Here is a 21,446-nt window from a genome sequence, read left to right as displayed (position 1 = left end):
GTCCCGCACCCGGGCGACTCCCTCAGCATGGCGACCAAGGCCATGAACGTCCCCAGCTTCGGCGGCGCTCACGCTGCGGGCATCTTCTCCGACATGACGGTCGACGGGCCGGTAATAGGCACCCTGGTTGTCATCATGGACCGCGCCCGCAACCTGCCTAACAAGAGGACCATGGGCAAGCAGGACCCGTACTGCGCTGCCCGGTTAGGCAAGGAAGCAAAAAAGACAAAGACCGACAAACGCGGCGGCCAGACACCGCGATGGTACGTTTGACTTCACCGAGTTTCGAACAGCCACGACTGACATATGCAGGGACCAGGAATTGCGCTTCACCGTCCACGACTCGCCCGACTACAACCGCCTCAAGGTGTCTGTCTTCAATGACGACAAGAAGACGGAGCTGATTGGCGAGGCCTTTGCGAACCTCAACTCCGTCATCACCCCCGGCGGAGGCCAGAGCGACGAGTGGCTCGGCCTCAATTGCAAGGGCAAGTACGCTGGCGAGATCCGGATGGAGATCACCTACTACGACACCCGCGAGAAGAGCGAGAAGCCGGTTCTGCAGAAGAGGAGGGAGTCGACCAAGCCCGAAGGACAGGCTGCTGTGGGTGGAGCGCGAGAGATGGCACCCGTCAAGCGGCGCCCGCTGCCCAGCGACCCCACAGGCACGACGCCATCACCCGTACACACGCCAGAGCACCGAGGACTGCGGGGCGTTAGGGCTGGCCCGCGAGAGCTGGGCTCCCCGCGACACCAAAGAACAGCAACCGAGCCGTCACCAACACAGCGCAGCCCGGCCGACACGCCTTCCCGCAGGCCCATACCAGACGCGTCCCCCCTGAACCCCGCATCGTCATCGAGCCAGAACACTCCTCAGCGACCTGTACCGCAGACCTCCTACAGCACACCCCCGAACCCGCGATCATCAGCCCAGAGGATGCCCCTACCAAGGGAAGAGAGCTTCGACATGTCCTACGCCGCGCCCAAGCCATACGAGGTGAAGCCGATCGATCCGCTGCCACAACATGTCCGGCACTCAGACCAGAGAAGGATGTCGCAGGAAGACGGTCGATCTCCTAGGAGCCAGGCACTGCAGCACCCCGAGCCAGTACATTCTCACTCGGCACCAATTGTGCCAACGCAGCACGCGTATGAGTCTCCGGCGCAATCGCAAAAACTGCAGGAGCAGCAGAAGCAGATTGAGTATCTGCAGCAACAGCTACTGCAGCATCAGCAGTTTGAGCCTCAACGAATTGAGCCCCCGCCGCAGCCAGCTCAGTCGTACGCGCAAGACCAGTACCAGGATCCGACTTATCAGGTTGCACCCTTACGAAGCAGTCGTAGCCGCGAGCAAGCCCAGGAAGCTCCTCCACTCGACCAATACTATGGCCAACGGTTCATCGAGGCTCCGCCCCTACAAGATGAGAGCCCTACACATCGGAGACGCAGCGCCATGCAGCCCATGGTCGAAGACGAGGATGACATGCCACCACCACCGCCAATGCACAAGCGCAATGCCAGCACGCTACCTCACCCCAACCAAGAGAGCCAGCGTGAGCGCTACCGCGATGAAGCCCCCGCGCCCCTGAGCTTCTCAGCGAGATCGCGTGAGGAGCCCCGTCAGTTCAGCTATGATATGCCGCCCCAGCAATACGAACCCGACAACTACGCACCTCGACAACCTGCAGAGCGACGCTACACTCATCCTCGCATGCCAGCGCAGCCATCAAGTCGTCCAGTTTCTCGCGACAACATGGTACCATCCCCACTGCGACAGGAACCCCTACGCCAAGAAGCACCGGCATTACCGAGTGCACTCATCGCTGGACTCAACCCACAAAGACAGGAGATTGAAGCGCCACCTTACGAAGCGCCTCCGTCGTACGAGACACCACCGAGACTGCGCCACTACTCTGAGCCTGCAGAGTATCGGGCCATCACTCAGTACGAAGACCCCGTTCAGTCGCAGGAACTGGTTCATCATTCTGCGTACCAAACGAACGACTATTATCCTCATGACCCGCCTGAGCAGCCTCGACAGATGTCTCCACCAGTTTACGATGCCGGCCCGATCATCAAGCCGCGTGCTACGAGCCCTAACGTGAGCTCACGCTACTCTCCCAATCCAGCAATGGATCGCTACTCGCCCAATCCGATCATGGATCGCTACTCTCCCAACCCTGAGATGGAACGACACTCGCCCAATCCGGCTACCGATCGCTCGTCTAGGTTGCCTGCGAGAAGTATGCCGACGCGTAAATCAGTCTCGCCTCGCCCACCGCCTTCCAGAGAAGACATGGGTGAGCGACGACTGTCTGGAGTAGCATTCGGTCCCGACAGTTTCGATGTCTACAACCCTCGGATGAGCAAGTCTCCCATACCTTCGGACGATGAACTCGAGCGACCAGGAAGCAGAATGGAGTACAACGACAAGGGTCAGATTGTTACATTCAGCGGACGGGTTGTCGATGCGTCCGACCATCTACCTGTCGACAATTGGGCGCCTGAGCCAGTACCAAAGGGCACAGTGAAGGAGAAGGCTCCTCGCACAAGAGCTCAGCTTAATGGCAGCAGAGACCTCGAGGCCGCGATGCAACGCGAGGAACGATACCAACGAGAGCGTGCTGACAGAGAACGCATTCGGCATGCAGCCAGCATGAACTTCGACAACAGCAACGCGCTAGTTACCACGAGACACGACTTCAATAACGACTACAACCAGCCTGTGAACGCAGGTGCGCTGGTCCTCGCAAGCCAGAGCCAGCACAACGCACCTCCCAATCCAACAGCACGCAGCAGGCCCACAAGGCGCGACCAACGCCCCGTATCCGCCTACGACACACCACCGCAGTACCAACTTCCCGACCGACAGGTCCTCCGCGAACGCGACAACCCCAACAGCTATGGCAGCAGCCCTAGCTACGACCGACGTGGTACCCAAAGGCACAGTGTGGCCGCACCGCCCATTCCCGCCAAGGTACCCATGGACATGAACGGCGGCGGCTACGGCACCCAGAACGAGGACATGGCTCTCAGCTTGGAGCTGCAGAGCATTGACATTGGACCTGGTTCTGGTGGACGTAGGCCTCGTGCCGCTACGGCTAGACGACAGTACGGATACTAATGGCACAACACGGAAACGCTATACATACCATACCCTTTCTCACGCTTCTTGATGGCGCTTGTACGATAATGTTTTTTTGTGGTTGTGGTGGAAGCAGAGTTTTGACTTTTCCTTTTCTCTTTCCCACACACTTCTTAGCTCGATGTCTGGACGCTGGAGCCTGGCATGTCGGAGTACCTTTTCTTTCTTCTTCCCTTTTCTCTCTTCTTGGATCGATGCCTTGGGATATCATGCATAGCATTTGGCTTGCGTAGATTGTGGTTTCTTCGTACGCCTTCGTGCGTCCTCTTTTGCACTTTTTGTAGTGTTCTGCTGGCTGCTTGATATTGAGCGCGAAGATAGATACCAATACCTGAATTTGTCTAGTTCATCCTGTCGGCTTTCAACTATGTTCTACCGAATGATTACACCACCTGTCTACTCCTCGAGTATTGTCATCGCCAACGGTCGATCCCGCTGTGGAGCTTGACTACGAGTCACGGCACGGCACGGCAGCCAAACGCGGGAGGTTGTGCACATACATGTTGGTAAGTTACGCTTGAGCCCTTCGCTGCCCTGATGATAGCAGCGCATAAGTACTGAAGTCATACTTGCATAGTCACAGATCGTGACTCGTAGGATCAAATCCGCACAGTGTCGAGGCACCTCGACCTCTTGCTGGCTGAGTCGCAATGACTCTTGTGACTGTACACATTATAGGTTCTACCGACGTTCCCTCTCTTCCGCTATGTGGATATCATGGCCCCAAGCACCTGCTTCCAGTCACTCGTTACAGCGTCATCACAGTCATTCTCGTCGACTACTCTCCAGCAAAATCATCGAGATATGAGTTGTAGCGACGCTCAGATCTCTCTGGTGGGAGTCAGCGGCTCTATAAATTTGGCTGTCTCTCATCTGCATATTGTAGAATAGACACCAATCCCAATTCAATCGTTCGAATAAAACAAACACGTCTTCAACTCCTACCTATCATCTCCAGTCAAACGACCATGTCCGGTGCAAGCAACGGAGTGAACGGCGCAAGCAATGGCGCAACTAATGGCGCAAACGGTGCGAACGGAAACGGCGCGCAACCCCACGCTGGGGAACCCGTACCTCGCCCCAATTGCCTCGGGTCTTATGATATTTCTGGTAATCCTGAATCGAAGGACCTCAAAAAGAGCATCGAGGGCAAGTTGCTGTATAGCCACTACAAATAGTGCTCATCTAACCGTGATGTAGAAAAAGCCAAATCCATCGATCGCACTTACAGAGAAGGCTACGGCTGGTCTGACCCTTTGATGGAGGGTGGAGAGACTGTTGTCCAACTTCAACTGGGAAATAGAGACAAGTACCGTGGGAAGGCCGAAGGAATCATCAATGCTGATTCAATCACCGATGCTCTCGAAGACCTTAAAAGTCATTTGGAAAGTGGCCTTCCAGCCTCCTAGGCATCTGTGCTCTAGGTGTCCGTGTATTTGATTCCGATGTGTTTCCATTGGGCATGTGGTTCATCGGGGTAATGTGCTTGGATTGGGTTTTCTTTTGTGCGGTTGTCTGCAGACATGTCTTTCTTTTGTGCCAGTAGAATTGGGACCACCTGTCTAGAATTGGAACCTTCCTCATACCCCATCAATTGCGCATTAGGTCTTTGCTACGTTTTGAGATGAATGTTTGACATGACTAACATATCGTGACTCAGAATGTAAGACCTGTTATTCCGAAACATGACTTTCATACAAGACTTCGCCAACCCGAGTGAGCTGCCCTGATGATAGACAGTTCTCTGTATTGGTCATTGTGAGGAAGAATGGCTTCTACTTCTGATAGCCTTGTCCGTCTTTCTTCATAGCCTTAATTCTCTTCGCTTCGCCATCTAACTCCGTGTATAACTTCGTCAAAGCCGCTGTAAAGTCACCTGCTTGGGCTTCGACGCCTTCCAGTTCATCTTCGACATGCGCCTTGATAATCCAAACATCTGGTCTCCTCTTATCCCTCGTTCTGAGTTGTCGTTTTTCCACGTGTACTTTTGTGGTGGCTGTGTGTTCGTCATGCGGATAGATTTCCCGGAGAGCCGCTGCTCGGGTCCATGTCAGTCGCTTGTATGGCAATGCTAACTGGTGTTGGGAGTCATACCGATACATTCTTCTATGAGTCTATCGTGATCTGAAGTGACATGGGAATTTTGATGCTTCAACTCGTGGAAACCGGAATGTTCCCACTTGAATATATTGCTGCCGCTCACGTCGTCGAATTCATATTGGTAACAAGTGACCATTATGCGTGTCGTAGGCTGGAGAGTGGGGATTCGTAAGATTTGATATGGTGGGTTCAAAGTTCTTATTATCGAGTACAAAGCGTAGTCGATTAGGCAAATACTGTGAGCAGCCATTGTTGCTTTTATGTAGAACATGAGTCAAAATGTTGTCATGGAATTGATGATGAGTCGTTGCCGATGTGACGCGAATGTGTGAATGGTGAATGTAAGTCAGTTAGGAGTCAACTTGGTGACGAAAGATGCACGGTCTGTTGGAAAGATAGCCTGTGCACCAACGCTTTTGAACAGCGGCAAAATGCTCTCTAGCTTTCGTAGAGACGGCGCTGGTTTATCTCTACATCTTTGCCTTGTCGATTTCCCATTTCTCTTTTCATTTCATTGCTTTCACGAGATCGATCTTCTTTCACCATCTTCGTGTATGTTCGTGGCCTTCATAGTCCGATTTCCCCATCTTTTGACCTCTTGAAACAACAATGAGTCTGTAATCAGCAAGCTCTGCTCCCTATGTAATACCACACGTGCCAGAGATGATCGGTGAACTCCCAATCCCAGGCCGTCGAAGTGACAAAGAACCACGAGTTCTGTACCACTATGCACCGGTCACCTATATACAGTGTCACTCAATGTAGAAGACTCATCGCCTGTATAAAAGGCCGCAGTAGTCGAATACAAAGCTATTGTATCCATAGTTATCTCCCCAATTGTCTACAATATCTTATCCAACATCAGACTTCACCTTGACATATTCGTCTCCTTCGATTCACCATAACGCTACCAGTACCAGACATCCTACCCGATCATGTCGTCAAACACAGGATCTGGCAATACTGGCAACACCTCTGGATCTGGCACTAGTGGCAACACCGCTGCATCTAGTGCTGGTGGCGATGCCGGGTCTGGCACTGCGACCACGAGCACTGCGTCTACCACTTCCAGTAGCACCTCAACATCTGGCAACACTGGTACTGCTGGCGCCGGCCAGCTTCCGTTCGCTCCACACCCGTATCCGATGCCTGCAAACCCTCGGGGAGGTTGGCCGCGCAAGTAGGCCCTGCAAACGAATATCAACGTTGATCAGTGCCAGCTTCCAGACAAGGAGCAGGACGCATCAAGGACGCTCAGTGTAAGTCTAGTATGGACGATAGCTTTTCACACAAAAATGATATCATAATAACAGCGAAATCAGGCAGGCAACGGCTGGTCTTCCATCCCACTGGCGGTTTTAATAAGTCGGTAGTCATTGAGTCTGCTGAGTAGGGCTTCTAGGTAGTACGGAATTGACGCAATGAGAACGTATCTTGCGAGAGTGGAAATGATAATGGGATTAGATCTCCTTGGCTTTGTGATGGACATCATTTGGTAGTGTCTTTGTATCAGAAATCTGTATCAATAATGTTAAAGGGCTTTCCTTGGACATCCGGAAAGAAGTATTGTCATGGTGCTGTATTCAAAGTCTCTTACCTAGGTACTTCGTGAACTTTTGAAATCATATCCCCTTCTCATGTCGATCTTAGCGTAGCTACTCCTTATAGCACTGATTGAGATTGAGATTGTATATCGGTGAATACGCGAAGCAATATATATGCCGACAAACTGTATATTCAATTTCTTCCTTCATTCACCTCAACACAAGATGCGGCGGCAAAAACCTGGTCTAAGCTGTCCCATCAGCCACAACGGGCTTAATTCTGACCAACATGACCAAAAGGGCTTTTCTCGTTGACATCCCTGAGATACCAGAGCATAGACTGGACCCAACCCTCCTATAATTCGGTCAGCGCTTAATCATTAACGGTAGGCGTGAATGTCATCATACATCTTTCTTCCACATGTAGACGATGCTATTAGCGGTGGTCTTGGCGCCTGAGTTGCACAGGCATGCATCGTCGAACTCGAGACTCTTTAACCTACTTACTGTAAGCAAGCGCACGCAAATCGTTCGACGTCAAAACCTACCAGAAAGATCCAGGCGCATGACCAGGCTCAGCTCGCCAGAACTGCTTTGCGTTTGTGGTGCAATATGTACCACTAACGCCCTTGGAAGCCCCCAGATAGGCATCGGTTGCGACATTTCGAAGCGCGAACTCGTCAGATTTACCGGCGCCCTTCCACTCCACCACCCATTGCTGGGACTTGGACACCGTTGCTTTCTGGGTCTTGATTTCCTTTCCGGCATTGTCGGCTTCGACGACGTGGCCGCCGTTGATGGCGATGATGTAAATTGTCAATGACATAGTTGCAGCCTTAGGATCTCGTAGTAAAAAAAGTACGAGATACTCGACAGCAACCGATTTATATGTGGAAAGCTGGTGTCTATCTCTGAGGGATATGTCATAGTGACTATTAGATGAGGCGTCAATGCTTCTACCGATTATGTCATTTGCTGCATGTCTTAGTGCCCGAAGCTGTACACCTATATGCATGAGAGTGTAGCGACAGCTAGTGTGGCAGCTGTATATGCCAGCGACAGTACTAGTATTGCTCTACATGTAGGATCTGTCTAATAACGTCTATCTGACAGCGTCTAGCTTAGAAGCTCACCTTGCATACCTACAAGAGACCATTGCGGGTGCCAGGGCTGAATGTCAGCTAAAACAGTGCTGTCCGCTTCCTCGAGTTGAGCCATCCTCTTTTGACAGTACTGTGGGCCGGTGCTACTTTCGGACAGGCGGCACGATCAAAAGCAAACATCGCCGCGATTAGGGAAGTAGCTCTAGCCAGCTTTGGCGCGTGGTAAAAAGTAAACTGCTCAGCTCGGACAAGCGGTCGGAGTGCCGTTAGGACACTATGAAGAACCCCTAGTCCTGTAAGCAAGCGTAACACAGGTTGTAGAAGAGAGTGTACCGTCACCTTATAGAGCCCCAGTCGCGCGCATGCAGTAGCAGAGGTAGACGTTGGCAGGTTGTTCGTTTGATCTTACGCCCTACGTGAAATGTATAACTATAACCTTGCGCTCGCATCCTGTAGTTACGCGACCCTGTGTATTTAATGGCTCGAATTAGACCCGTGGTTGTCGAAGTATGCCGCGTTGGAGTTGAGACGATTCACGATGCAGCGGAATACGAATGGCTCGTTGGCTACGCACGGACTGTGAAGTAGGTAGCCGATCATTAGGATCGCCGAACACTAACAGCGCACGTCGGGTCCATCCGGATGCAGGTTTCCCGGATCGGCCGATAGGACTTAGGCTTAGGACGCTTCCGAACTACCTGCCGTCGGAGCTACAGTCTACCTAGGTAAGTACTCTTGCGTAGATTGTGCTTCTTTCTTGCGCCCTCGTGCGCCTTACTTTACTGTCTCCTTGGACCGAATATAAGAATTGATACCACTTTTTGAAAATTCAATGCATCTAATCTACCACCAATCGCAAAGTTAGTGGTTCTTGCCCTTCTGATGAATGTGGATATGACTGATTAGATGTGGCTAAGTGTAACATTGACAACTACTAATTCTGGGGGTTCTGCTCGGCCCACTCCATCACGTCATCCTCTATATCCTTCAGTCTTCTGTGTACCTCGATTGCAGCGCTCTTAATACACTGCGCGTCCTCTACGACGTTGTTTTCGATGCCCGGTGCGAAGTCCGCGTCAATTCTGAACCCCAGAGGACTGTTATCCTCCCGTGAAAATAGGCGGTAGATAGCGAGCTTGGTATATCGCGTCTGCCTAGCGTAAAGTCCGTCGAGTCTCTTCAACTGTTCTGCGTTACATATGTGTGTTAGCATTACCGTGCACTTGGGGCCAGAAGAGAGTCAGAATTGCATGTACCTTCGATGTCGTTTATGTCATTGAAAGTCAGCCCTGGTTCGTATCTGCCCGGCATGTCTTCGTCTTGTCCATCTCCGATCACTTGAGCTGTGATACGGACTGGTCTGGGCCCTTCACGACGTGGTCTTTCGACGGATTGTTCACCGTTTTGAGCATGGCTGGTACCGTTTGTGTGGGGCCTAGCACCGCTGTCGTTGTCGCCTGCGCCTCTGCTCATGGTTGGAGTAAGAGATTGTGAAAGTCTTGATATAGAAGTATGATCGAAGAGTGTACTAGTTTCGTATGAGGTTCGCGTGTTGAAAGAAGACTACACTGTCGCCGTAGCTCATCGACTCTTTATACAACGCTACAGTCATGATGCTGGGTAGTCGACTCACGTTTATGACTTTGCGATGTCTGTGAGTGACTTGGTGGTTATGAGTGGTATACAGTCATGTACGTTCGAGACTCATACTCCCCACTAAAGCACATAGTTTGAGCCAGACCCTTCTTCATAACCACACTCAAATCACTCTATCATTCAATCATCTCTACATACTGCGTGCTGGCCATGCAAGCATCTAGGGGCAGTGCAATATCTTGCAAGTCAAAGGAAGTTAGACTTTCTGACTCGAATCACATCCCAAACAGCTTGCAGTTGAACGAAATCGCCCACTTGAGACAGATTACAACACTGCACACTTAGAAAACGACACAATTTTCGGGGAACTAGAAAATGTGACAGGACGCTTCAAGCAAGATTCGATCTCACTTTAAGAGCGATCAGTCGAGTGAGAGAGAAAGATCAATGCGGCCTGAACCGTTTGTTCTGCTCAGCCAAAATCATCAAGGCAGCACTTCGCACACCTCTGGAGATCCTGAGAGCAGACATAACGTACTACAGCTAATTAGAGCGGGTCCGACAACGTGTACTGAAGTAGAAAATTGTATAGGGCTGTTTATTCATACAAAGCATTCCTTAGATGCACTTTCAAGGTTTCATTTACCATTAAGGTAATTCCATAGCTTTGCTTAACTAGTCTCCGAACCACCCTGACAGATCTAAAGCAAACTCATAGTGGCATATGCCTTGGTTGTACGATACAACTTTCTCGACTCGAAACATCGTGCTGACTCCCGCTTCCTTCCCCGTCACTTACGTTAGTTGTAGCTACAATGCCGCCTAGAAATCACGTACCATTCAACTCTCGATTCAGATTATCCCTTCGATATATTATGTTCTTCCCATGCTTTGCCTCCATCCACTTGCCCCAACAGGGTTTTGAAAGCCCTCACTAATTCCTGGGATTGGGCAACGTAACTTTTCGGGCTGTGGTCGAGAAACACTGTGTACAATGTGATTTTCCCGTCTTTCAGTGTGATGTCGATTGCCAAATCCAGATCTTCTATTGTCTTGTAGTGCTCCTCGGTTTTGTTGAAAATATCTACGTCGTCATCAACACATAGATAGTAATGGGGTAGATTTGCGTTGATACAAGCTGCATGTATTGACCTGTAAGGAGACATGTGCTTACCTTTGATCCTCTCGACTCTTTTCCTTTCTCCGTCCTTCAGGTGAAATACGCGCCCGGATTCATGTGCATAGATGTAAAACCTATACACCCCATCGGGAGGTCGTTCTGAGGGGGTAATGCTCCCTGTAGAGGGATTCGATCCCGCTCCCGACGCATCGCTTCCTGCACTCATACTTTCGAGCTGACGTTGTAGTCGTGAATGGAGTATATGTAATGGATATCTAGTAAGGGTATAATGCTGGCTACTTGCATTGAGTGGGTGGAACGTCGAGCTTTATATCTACAATGACTCGAAGAACAGTCATGGTCCGGAACATTCATGTCATATTTGCATGTGTCAAAATTGGTGACGCGAGGATGTGACTGTGAATTGGGGAATGTAAGTCATATACGCGTCGATACAAGAACAAAGCAAGCTCTTCACTTGGGTAACTCCGAACCTCAGGCGACCACTGCGAATATGACAGCCAGTCTCGCTATTCTTGTGTTGCATATTCCTTACCATCCAACACCACCCCATCTCTTACCCTAGCCGCGTTTCCTATCCCCCTCATACGGTATTCGGACCTCTAGTCTCCGATCACCAAAACAGCCAACTAACTCAAGAAGACCACCATAGCCTCACTCGATATCTATCAGCTCTTGGGATGGAAGCCGGTGACTAATAGGCTATGACTGAGTACCGCATTGTTCAGAGTGCTTCGGTACTCTTGCAAACTCAGCTCTATGGGTGACGAACTGTTTTGAGTCTTACATGAACTTATAGCACTGACTTTTATACACGGCCCTTGAAATTGGAAGACTCATACCTCATACAAAAGTCTACACTCGCTGTCAGCGTACATGTTAATGTCCACCGCACCATTTGTACTGTCGTTTCATATAAAAGCCAGCATCTAAACACGGCTTTCAACACCATCAGTTCGGCAAACGAGCAGACATAAACGCCGACGGAACAAGCAACACCATGAATTCGCCGGCGATATCACTCGGAGAACACGGCACGGGATCAGTTCCCGCCTTAGGAGTCGATGAGTCCAAGGCTGTCGAGGAGATAAAACGTTCGTGAATCAAAACGTCAGTTGGCGCTCTTTAGACTCACACGAGTACAGAACGAGTGCATCAACTTATACCCGAATACAGGGGCAATGATCTCAGCAAAGACATGTGGTTCAAGCAAGCCTCGAACAAGGATGGTAGTATCAAAGTATTTACGGTCTATCTCGGCATTAGTGAGAAGGAGGCAGTGCTTTGGGCGGAAGGAGATAGCACTTTGCTGGCCTTGACAGACATGTTGGGCGACCGGAAGCTGAATGCGACGAAGCAGCTGGAAGACAGTGTGGATTCTAAACTGGGTGTTTTGTCTAAACGCCATCGCCGAGGATAAACGAGACTTTAGGGATATTTTGCTGATGCGCTGCGCAAGTAACTCTTGTTCTGCTTTATATGTACAGAAGTCAGAGAAGCCATGAATGTATCCCGTTCTGTCACTGCTTGCGTCCTTTGAAACTACGCTCTACACGCTATACATAGTGTGATTCAGAATCTTGTTCCTGCGTTGAAGCGCATTCATATAAGTTTGATCTACCCGGTAAACATACACAAACAAGCCAAACCCCACCTCGACAAAAGGAACCGCTCCCGACGCTGCTGCCATACACTTGTGGTGGGCCAATTTCTACTATGCTGCATGTAGAGATCCAAAAGCATCTCTCTCGGCTTCACATTCCGATTACTCGTCGCTATGGTCTCAAAATCTTCGATTTTCTCGTCCCAGCTGTCCCATCTCTGGAGAGTTGCGGCAAGCACTCTTTGCCCGTCCTCGCGCAAAGTCTGCTTCCAGAGCACCCACGCGTCCTTGCGGTCATTCTTGTGGCCCTTCTTATGGACAGGAGGGTGGACCTTCTTCTCTCGCTCTATCCGGTGTTAGTCGATGTAATGTCTGCGAGCGTTAGATTCCAATTTGCTGACCTGTGATGAGGTATTCAAGCCTCTTGTCTCTCTTAGAACGCTTGATCTCGGGAAGCGTTTCTTCGCAGTATCCTGCCTGGGGCTTTGCAGTCTCATAGGTGCCGATACCATTTCGACTGCTCGATATGTCTGGCGGGTTTGGAGGATTCGACTCATGTCCTGACTTGACCTTTTCGAGAAGATCGCTGAGCGCCTCAAGTGGGTCCTCTTCCCAGTCACTCGTGTAGATTGAACCAGGAATAGTCGAGTTTCTTTTGAACCTAGCTCGGTATACCTTCCGAGGCTTTCTGTCGTCCTCTTCCCATTGGAAATACAGAATTCTGCATTCGACATCCTGATGGAGGCTTTTCGGGCAATCCGATTTCTCCCACTCTGATGTATCGCATTCAGCACTGTAGAATCGCTTTTGCGTAATACTGACCTATAATCTTTCTCTCAAGGTCCCGCGCAACATCCGTCTCCCACTCTTGCAGGTTCAAATCATCGAATTGAATCTCTCGGTCAGGCTTCGACTTGGGCTCCGGCTCCGGCTCTGGAAATAATTCCTTGAATCGACTTGGCCTTGGCTTTTTGTTTGTCTTCACCATCGTAGCTTGGGTTTATGGACGTGAAGGTAGGGAGTCGGTACGCGCTTTTATGCATCCTGTGACGCACAGTGAACACTGACTCCAAGGCCATGACACGAGGATGAGTTTGTACCGCAGTTTACTCACGATTTACTATGGCGAGGCTGTTGTATTGGAAAAGGGCTCCGAGTGTGGGTAAGTATAAAGACTCATGTGCAGTGATGGGTCACTACTTTCCGACGCCGAAGTAAACCCGCAGTGCTTCTTCTTACGTAGTCAAATCTTCTGCGAACTGTCTGATATGCATATGCAGCTTCCATAAAGCGTAAAAACCTGCGATAATACCTGACGATGTGCAGCCTTCCACATGCATCTGTCAAAGGACCTGAGAGAGGAAGCCGAAAGTGCACGAGGGCGCAGGAAGGTGGGGATGTGTTGGCAACAGCGGTACCATAATGTAGGTTATATTGATCGCGTTGATGACGTAGAGAAATGACTCCGAGCTAGGGTATCTGTACGCGAAACGCTCAAGGAGAACTATGCTAAACTGTGACTATCTCTTCTTCATGACCAATGTGGTCTACTGTGTTGACTGATGTATTCTCATTACATCGAGTTGACTAATGAGCCTACTCATACAAGCTTCGGTCGTTGGGATCGTTCTTCGGTGGAGGGGAAGCAGTAGCCGGTGCGGTGGGCTCCTGTTTTGCTGCATCGTCTGTAGTTATCGCATCGCTCACGTTCACAGGTGGAATCTGCGGCGCTGCCTCAGCCACAGGTCGAGGTGGAAGTGGAGGCGATGGTCCCTCGGGTGAGGGGCTTCGAGGCGGTGCTTGTGCTGGCATTGTACCCACATTCGGCGGGGCGCCATATGGCGTAGGAGTATGGGAGCCGTTCTGAGGAGCAGTATGCGCAGCCTGAGGGACCTGAGGTGCCATAGGAGAGACATTGCCCATTTGCTGCTGCGGTTGTGGGTAGCTTACTGCTGAAACGGGAGATTGAGAGACGACCGGTCCAGCTTTAGTCATATCGCCATAGTAGCCAGCTTGCTGATGAGGTGGGTATGTGTAACCTTGAGGTGGGACGAAACCTCCGTTCGGTGGCATAACCCAGCCGGGAGGCGGAGGGCCGTAGTAGTAAACTTGACCAGGAACCATAGGCTGGGAAGCACCGGGTGTTTGTGCCATGTTTGGGTACAGTGGCTGACCCGGCGGTACGAAGCCGACGGTAGTCTTGCTGAACTGACCCAATAACTCTTCGGGGTATCGATGACGGAATCCCCACTTCCACCAAGCCTTGAAAGCCGCTCCGCTACCCATGTTCTTCCACCTCTCAGCCAACATCTTCTGGTCTTCGTTGCTTCGGCGATCTTGCATGCGAGTAAAGCAGAGTACCCAGAGCGACATGAGAATCCAGCAGACCGTACCAAAACGCATGGCACTCTTACCAAGCATGAGGCGACGGAACCAGAACCAAGACTCGAGGAATCCAAGTAGGAAGAGCCCGGGGATTATGCATGCAATGATGATGATCCATGTAATCACACGAGATCTACAGTAATAGTAGTAGCAACTGTCGTATGAGCTGTCGCTGTCACTGTCGTCGTTGTCTGAGCTGCCGCGATTTGAGCCGCCAGACGACGAGGTGTGAGTGTTGTACGATCCCGGAGGTGTACTACAATCCGCCATATAGACAGAGTAGTAGTAGTCCGACGTTGACGTGAAAGGCGCCGCGCTCTCGGAAAGGTACCATGTCTCCCAAAGGTAAAGGGTGCCGGAGTAGGCAGTGGCAGAGGATGTTTCAATCGAAGCTGGCGAAAGTTGCGCAGTGACCTGAGTTGGGACGTATACAGAGGCGGATGTTGTTATGGTAACTACAGGCAGTCAAAGTCAGTGTCGAAGAGATTCGAAGAGAGAACGTAGTACTTACATGGTGTGGGGCATGAGGCAGGTGCCGTCATCGTTACTGGCATGCTGAATTCGATATCCCTGACTGTCTCGGTGGTCGTCGCCGTCGCCGAAGGGGAAGTCGCGTAGTAATCATACTCAGGCACAAGATCAGATTCGGCCACCGCACTAGTTGTGTAATACGCGTATACGACCTCAAGATCGTCGTAGTAGCCGAGGGCTGTGGACGTCGAGTACGGGGCGATCGTAGGAGTGACTCCATCCTTGATAGTGCGGTACTCAGTGTAAGTCTCGGTAGCGACGGTGTCGTCATAATATGTGTACAGGCTTTGTGTCGCAACCTCCGCTTGAGCGTAGGTGTAGGTCCAGTATGCTGAAGTATAACGAGTGGTAGTGTAGTCATCATCCAAGAACTGCGCGCTGGCAATGGCGGCATTAGCGATCGCTACGAGGGCGAATCGGGCAGCCATATCGCTATCCGCTGAGAAAGTAACGATCGTGGGTCGCGAAACGCGAAAATTAGATATTAGTAAAGTTGTAGGGTTGTCTCCAGCCGTCAGGGCCACACCCTCATCTTAAGCACCATCAAGCACCGCGCCGCCGACCCAGACAACTACATGGCTAGCTCACCGGTCGTGCAAAGCATGCAGGCACATCTCGTTTCCCCTTAAGCGATTGATGCAGCCTTGCGCCTCTTCCAAGCTCCGTCTCTTTCAACCAATCATGCTGTTCTTGCCAAGCGAGTCAGCCAATCCCGCGGAAGATCTAGACGTTTAGCGACATTGAGCCGTCTATCTTTGGGTCCATGCGGCTCGTTGCAGACTCATTTTCTGCAGGGGTTAACAGGGCGCCTGAAGGATTAAAGACCTTGCACTGCCCTTGCCTTTATTGAAAAGGTGACTCCGACTCTTACTGAGCATGATGAAGCGCCAAACACGAACGATTTTGCTGTATTAACGCTGCAGCGGTTCTGAACGGGAACCAGGTCGAGAAAGCCAGCAATACGGCTCGTTGGTGATGGCTGCGCGATGCAGAGGGGTGGTTGCACAAGTCAGAATTCGTTTTGGTGGCGTTCTCGTACGACAAGTGCGACGTCTTGGCGACACCTGAACAGTCATCCTCGGCAATTTCTCGTTGGGAGTCCGTTCCTCTCACGTTCTTCTCAAAACCAGACGTCTTGAAAGTATACGCTGCTTACGGTATCAACATTGAATAAAACTGCCGCGACAGCCTCCAGGAGTATGAACGATGTCACCTTTATGCTCACAGATCTTCATGCCTCGATGCCCAGTCTCTCTTATTGCCATCTCGAAAGCAACTCTGCTTTCACTAACGAGTTGTCCAAGTTATAACGCATATCTAGTGTGTTTCCGCCTTCTACAGCTACTCTGCCGCTGTAAGTCTCGCAACATCCATTCCCCAGAGTACACCTTCGGTGCTGGGCCGTGTTTGCATGCACGGCGCAACTTCCGCTTCGTCGAGGTGCACGTAACGATCGTTCCCCAGACTTTGGCCATGCCCGTTGGTGTAACAAGTGCCATAGCTGTGTGAGGTCGCCGGGGATGTAGAGACCACCTAATCACTAGTAACTCCGTGACCAGTTTCTTGACTGTGCTTTTGCGACTGTTCATGAAAGCATCGGAATGACCCTGGTGATGACATACTTCGTCTTCGACTGTGACTCACACTGGGTATAAAGTGTATGGCTGCGAATATACCTATCTCCGCTCGTTCTTTAGAAGGCCTTGCTGGGAATTTGCATCTCTTACCACTTACACCAACTCGTACTCATTTCCAATGTGGCAGTGCATCTGCACTATCTTTGCTGGGAGTGGAAGAACCGAGACAAGTTTCCACAAATGGAAATCCATCGATGCTTTGGGTCCTGAGCATGAGCGCACGAAGCAAGACATCATCGGTAATTACGCCCGTTACTGCCGTTACCTGAACTCTACCGACTAAAGCCTGTATCGCAACGTAGATGCCTGGGACCAAAATTCGCCGAGGAACTCCCTCAATGCCTTCAAGGTGCTCGTCGAACGGGAATACGTGCACCGCTTTAGGGGAACCCAGAGATATCAAGCGCGTGTTGTATCTTCAGCTGGTGGGCAGCCACTTAGTGAAGCAGCAGTAGGCGATACAATTCCCGAAGCATTGAACAAGCTGTTGTTGGGGGTTCGACAACTTCGAGGTCCACCACCGGGGTATCATTGCCCAGGTGATCTTCAAGTAGGATCGGGTATTCAGTCTTGAAAGTCTGTGCCATCAGAAGGGATGATCGAATGGGGCTATTGCGCATCTACCAAGGGTTAAAAACAGCCTGAGATGGCACTGCAGTGCCAGTTGGTATTCTCAAGGTCACATAGGACGCGCGGGTGGTCTCCATCCGCTCATCGCGTTTGCGAAGCATTTGACATGTCTATGTCAAAAATGACAACGGCAACCGCCCCATACTCTTGCGTGAATGTGTGCTTGTTACGGAACTCATACCCTGCTGGGGTGCAAAGTACCACTTTACAATGACAGGGGCTCGTCCGGGCTCGATGCGCCTCTTACAGTGTCAAAGTCTGGAATTCACAATTTCGGCAGTCCGAGGCTGAGTTCCGGTCTCGTTCGTGGTTTTGACTGAGGCGAGGAATTGATGTTGATCTTGTGCGACGTCGTGTTGGTGGCAGGACGGGGTACCTAGGTAGTGGACAAGGCACACCGTCGTTGCGCGCCCCGCCGCCCAGGCCCCGCCGTGTCACCTAGGTAGCTCCGCGCCGCTTCATTGACCACCAACTCCAACACCAACTCCAACACCAACTCCAACAGTAGCCCAGAAGCTTGATGACAATTGTTTCGAAGCAGTCATGGGGTCAAAGTCTCCAGAAGATCATCGCCAAGGCCCAGACGGTGAGCGCGATCGAAGCGATTCTGAGAAGACATATGCTGACAGCTGACAGGGTCGTCGGCGGACGCTGCAATCGCTATCATCAACCCTCCCAGGCCAGCAGCCGCTAGCGGACTGCTTCCAGGCGTACTCGAAGGGCAGGATGAAGAAGGAGACGACGACGATGATATCGCGAAGCTTGGAGCTGACGTGAAGAACAACGATGGTGAGCTGAGATCACGTGACTTCGATCTGGAGCTGACAATGGGAAGGCGCGAAGAAGAAAAGAAAGCGCAACAAGAAGAAGAGCAAGAAAGTCTCACCAACACAGCAGACAGCGCCTCCAAGGGTGCCGCTAGCCGATATGTACGAGAGCCGAAAATACCCGCAAGGTCAGACTGTCGATTATGCCATCAAGGATGAGAACCTTCAGCGTACCACGGCTGGAGAGCTTCGTCATCTGGCCGCTGTGGATAACATGGATGAAGACTTCTTGGAGGACTATCGCAAGGCTGCTGAAGTCCACCGTCAAGTGCGCCAGTACATCCAGACTATCGCGAAGCCCGGCGCGTCTCTCACCCACATCGCCGAAGAAATTGACGACAGTGTTCGTACGCTTGTTGGCCACCAGGGTCTTGAGACCGGGGATGGTCTCAAGGCTGGCCTCGCCTTTCCAACGGGCTTGTGCTTGAACAACATCGGCGCACATTGGACTCCGAATGCCGGTGCGAAGGAAGTCTTCCTTCAACAAGATGATGTTCTCAAGATCGATTTTGGCGTGCATGTCAACGGCAGGATCGTGGATAGCGCTTTCACTGTGGCTGCCAATCCGATCTATGACAACCTACTGGCTTCTGTCAAGGCGGCTACCAATACAGGCTTGAAAGAAGCAGGTATTGACGCAAGGATTGATCACATCTGCGAGATGATCCAAGAGGTGATGGAAAGTTACGAAGTGGAACTCAAAGGGAAGACTATACCCGTGAAGGCGGTGCGCAATATCACCGGCCATAACATTCTACGTTACCGCATCCATGGCGACAAACAAGTTCCTTTCGTCAAGACGAAGACTTCCCAGCGTATGGAAGAAGGCGACATCTTCGCTATCGAGACGTTTGGTAGCACCGGCAAAGCATATCTTCATGACGATGTTGGTGTCTACGGCTACGGACGCAATGAACACGTCAGCGCTGCCGGCCTCCATCATTCATCTGCGAGATCGCTGTTGAAGACCATCGATGAAAACTTCGGGACTCTAGTCTTTGCTCGCCGTCAGCTTGAACGTTTGCCGGGTGTGGAGAAATATCACCTCGGTATGCGAACGCTGGTGAACAGTGGTATTGTTCAAGCATATGCGCCGCTGGTGGATGTTCCCGGTTCATTCATCGCGCAGTTTGAGCATGTGAGTACAACATCGAAGAAGCTTTTTGGGTCATGACTGACTCTATACTTTACAGACAGTATTGCTGAGGCCCAACTGCAAGGAGATCGTCTCTCGAGGTGACGACTACTGAAGGGCGACGCTTCAATAGATTATGCATGACTTCAACAGTCGGTATCGGATCATCTAGCCGGAACGTTTCAACACATCCTGGGATTGACTTTCCTTGTCCAGCTGCTGCTGCACCGCGGTCTTTATAACTACTTATCATATGCCATTCTCATTGCGTACATAATCTTTCCTCCGGTAGATTGTGATCGGCATAGTCTTACGCTGGTTCGTCTGGAAGAGAGCTACACAGTTGACTGAGTAGAGGCGATCGCGCATAGGGCAGGAGTGATGACCTCTGGAGCTGTACTCTGGTGGAACACCAACGTCGACAATGCGGCACGTGTCTAGCTTCGAAGACCAGTCACTATTATATGACTGGAAGCGGGAGTGCGAGTGACTTCAGAACACCTTACCCGTTGGTCTGTGTGTATTCGAACTGAAGCAATGACTTCAGTCGGAGTCACTGCTAATACAAATTGACATAGTTGGACAGATGCATACACCAGACACCTTTCACTACCTTCATACCTACCTATAGCATACACTGAAAGATGCTCTTCAAAGATCACTTGTCTTTTCGATCGAAGGGGAAGTCTGAGGAGCCAGCAACTCCAGCCTCCACAGCCTCTCACAATGAGAAAGAACAATCTGCTCTGGCGGACCTCTCTCAACAGCCTGCGGGCACGCCGCTTCTCGAACATCAAAGTACATCTGGAATCTGTTCACAAACCCACGCTGTGGGAATGAACGACGGTCTCGCCTCAAACGATGAAGCCCTAAGCTTGAGCATTGCATACACGCATTTGGAAACTCTCGAAAAGATCGGGGGGTTGCGATACCCGTTGAGTACGACGATTTCCCGGCGTTTGAGTGATGGATTGTTTGACTAATGTACACGTTAGGTTCCACTATCAAATTTGAGAATATCGACGTAGCAACGATATTCGTTAAAATCAAACCGGAGCTGCACATGGGCGAAAGCAAATCGATATGTGTCCTCGGCTATCGAAATATCGAAGGGAAGGAAACTGAGTTGGAGGGTCACCCTTGTTCAAAGCCATCGAGAGCGGTCGGGAGCCTCAAGGAAAGGTTGGACGATGGGAACTTCATCCACCGCCGCAGACTAGAAGAGGAGGAAAGAATTGCGAAAGAAGATAGAAAGGCAATGAAGAAGGAAAGGAAAGCCAAGCGATTGAATGATACTGGCGATGAGTTACACTGGTCCGATGCCGATTATTCGACGGACCTGTCAGACGTATAGAAGTCAGGAAGGTTTAGATCATGTCTTTCAATATCTTGTACCACTGAATGAGAAATGGAATCAATGACGGATTATATAATGTCTGCTGAACAGACACCAATATATGGTTAGGGAACCCCTGCAACTTGTACGAACAGATATGTCTACGCTCGATGTCATTGCTCGGTACTTACGGCGGTGGCCATTATCGGTGTAAGGGTCATGAACTTGCGGAAGATCTCGCCGAAGATGGTATACAATAGTCGCGGTAACACAGGTACCACATTTGTGATTGATGGGTCTCGGAGCTGTTCGTGCAATAACGGCGTCACTATGTTTAAGCTTGATGCGCATGGGATTAGACCTGTTGGAAGAGACATGAGGAGCGCGGTGCGATGTCGTGCACATCCGTGATGCTCAGAATCCGAGCGAACTTGTCACATGTCGACGCCTTCAACACTATGAGTCGTGTGAATGTCCTGAAGGAGTCAAATTGTGACCTGATCATTGTGTTTTGATCGTTGGGGTGCTCGTCACTATGCTATGAGTCCGCAGCTGAACGACAACAACAGTCAATGCGCAGTACCACGCAATAACGTAGAGTCAAGATAACAGAAAGGACTCATAATTGGAGAGTATAAAGAGCCAGACAATAGCATTGTCTACGGTACCATACAATCATCGTAATCACAATCCACATTCTACTTGCACGCGCTCGCACACATACCCATCCAAC

General features: G+C 50.8%; 4 protein-coding genes across 4 annotated transcripts; 2 read left to right on the top strand and 2 right to left on the bottom strand.

Annotated features, from left to right (window-relative positions):
* Positions 1-27: 27 nt before the first annotated feature.
* Positions 28-3,124, top strand: J4E78_009168 (uncharacterized protein; the record flags this gene model as incomplete). The annotated part of the gene is made up of 2 exons (XM_049369762.1): positions 28-263; positions 313-3,124. The coding sequence occupies 2 exons, from the start codon at positions 28-30 to the stop codon at positions 3,122-3,124; spliced, it is 3,048 nt and encodes a 1,015-aa protein (XP_049218392.1).
* Positions 3,125-7,191: 4,067 nt separating this feature from the next.
* On the bottom strand, positions 7,192-7,615 carry J4E78_009167 (uncharacterized protein; the record flags this gene model as incomplete). The annotated part of the gene is made up of 2 exons (XM_049369761.1): positions 7,192-7,288; positions 7,338-7,615. The coding sequence occupies 2 exons, from the start codon at positions 7,613-7,615 to the stop codon at positions 7,192-7,194; spliced, it is 375 nt and encodes a 124-aa protein (XP_049218391.1).
* Positions 7,616-13,828: 6,213 nt separating this feature from the next.
* J4E78_009166 (uncharacterized protein) lies at positions 13,829-15,576 on the bottom strand (the record flags this gene model as incomplete). Its single annotated transcript, XM_049369760.1, has 2 exons — positions 13,829-15,072; positions 15,129-15,576. 2 exons carry the CDS (start codon positions 15,574-15,576, stop codon positions 13,829-13,831), a joined length of 1,692 nt encoding a protein of 563 aa, XP_049218390.1.
* A 2,382-nt stretch (positions 15,577-17,958) lies between these two features.
* On the top strand, positions 17,959-19,416 carry J4E78_009165 (uncharacterized protein; the record flags this gene model as incomplete). The annotated part of the gene is made up of 3 exons (XM_049369759.1): positions 17,959-18,001; positions 18,052-18,204; positions 18,251-19,416. The coding sequence occupies 3 exons, from the start codon at positions 17,959-17,961 to the stop codon at positions 19,414-19,416; spliced, it is 1,362 nt and encodes a 453-aa protein (XP_049218389.1).
* Positions 19,417-21,446: the final 2,030 nt, after the last annotated feature.

Source organism: Alternaria triticimaculans (genome assembly GCF_023758025.1).
Source record: "Alternaria triticimaculans strain BMP 0046 chromosome Unknown scaffold_19, whole genome shotgun sequence".
Classification (NCBI taxonomy): domain Eukaryota; kingdom Fungi; phylum Ascomycota; class Dothideomycetes; order Pleosporales; family Pleosporaceae; genus Alternaria; species Alternaria triticimaculans.
The sequence above is the reverse complement of the archived record's forward strand: the minus strand, read 5'-3'. Positions and strand labels throughout refer to the sequence as shown.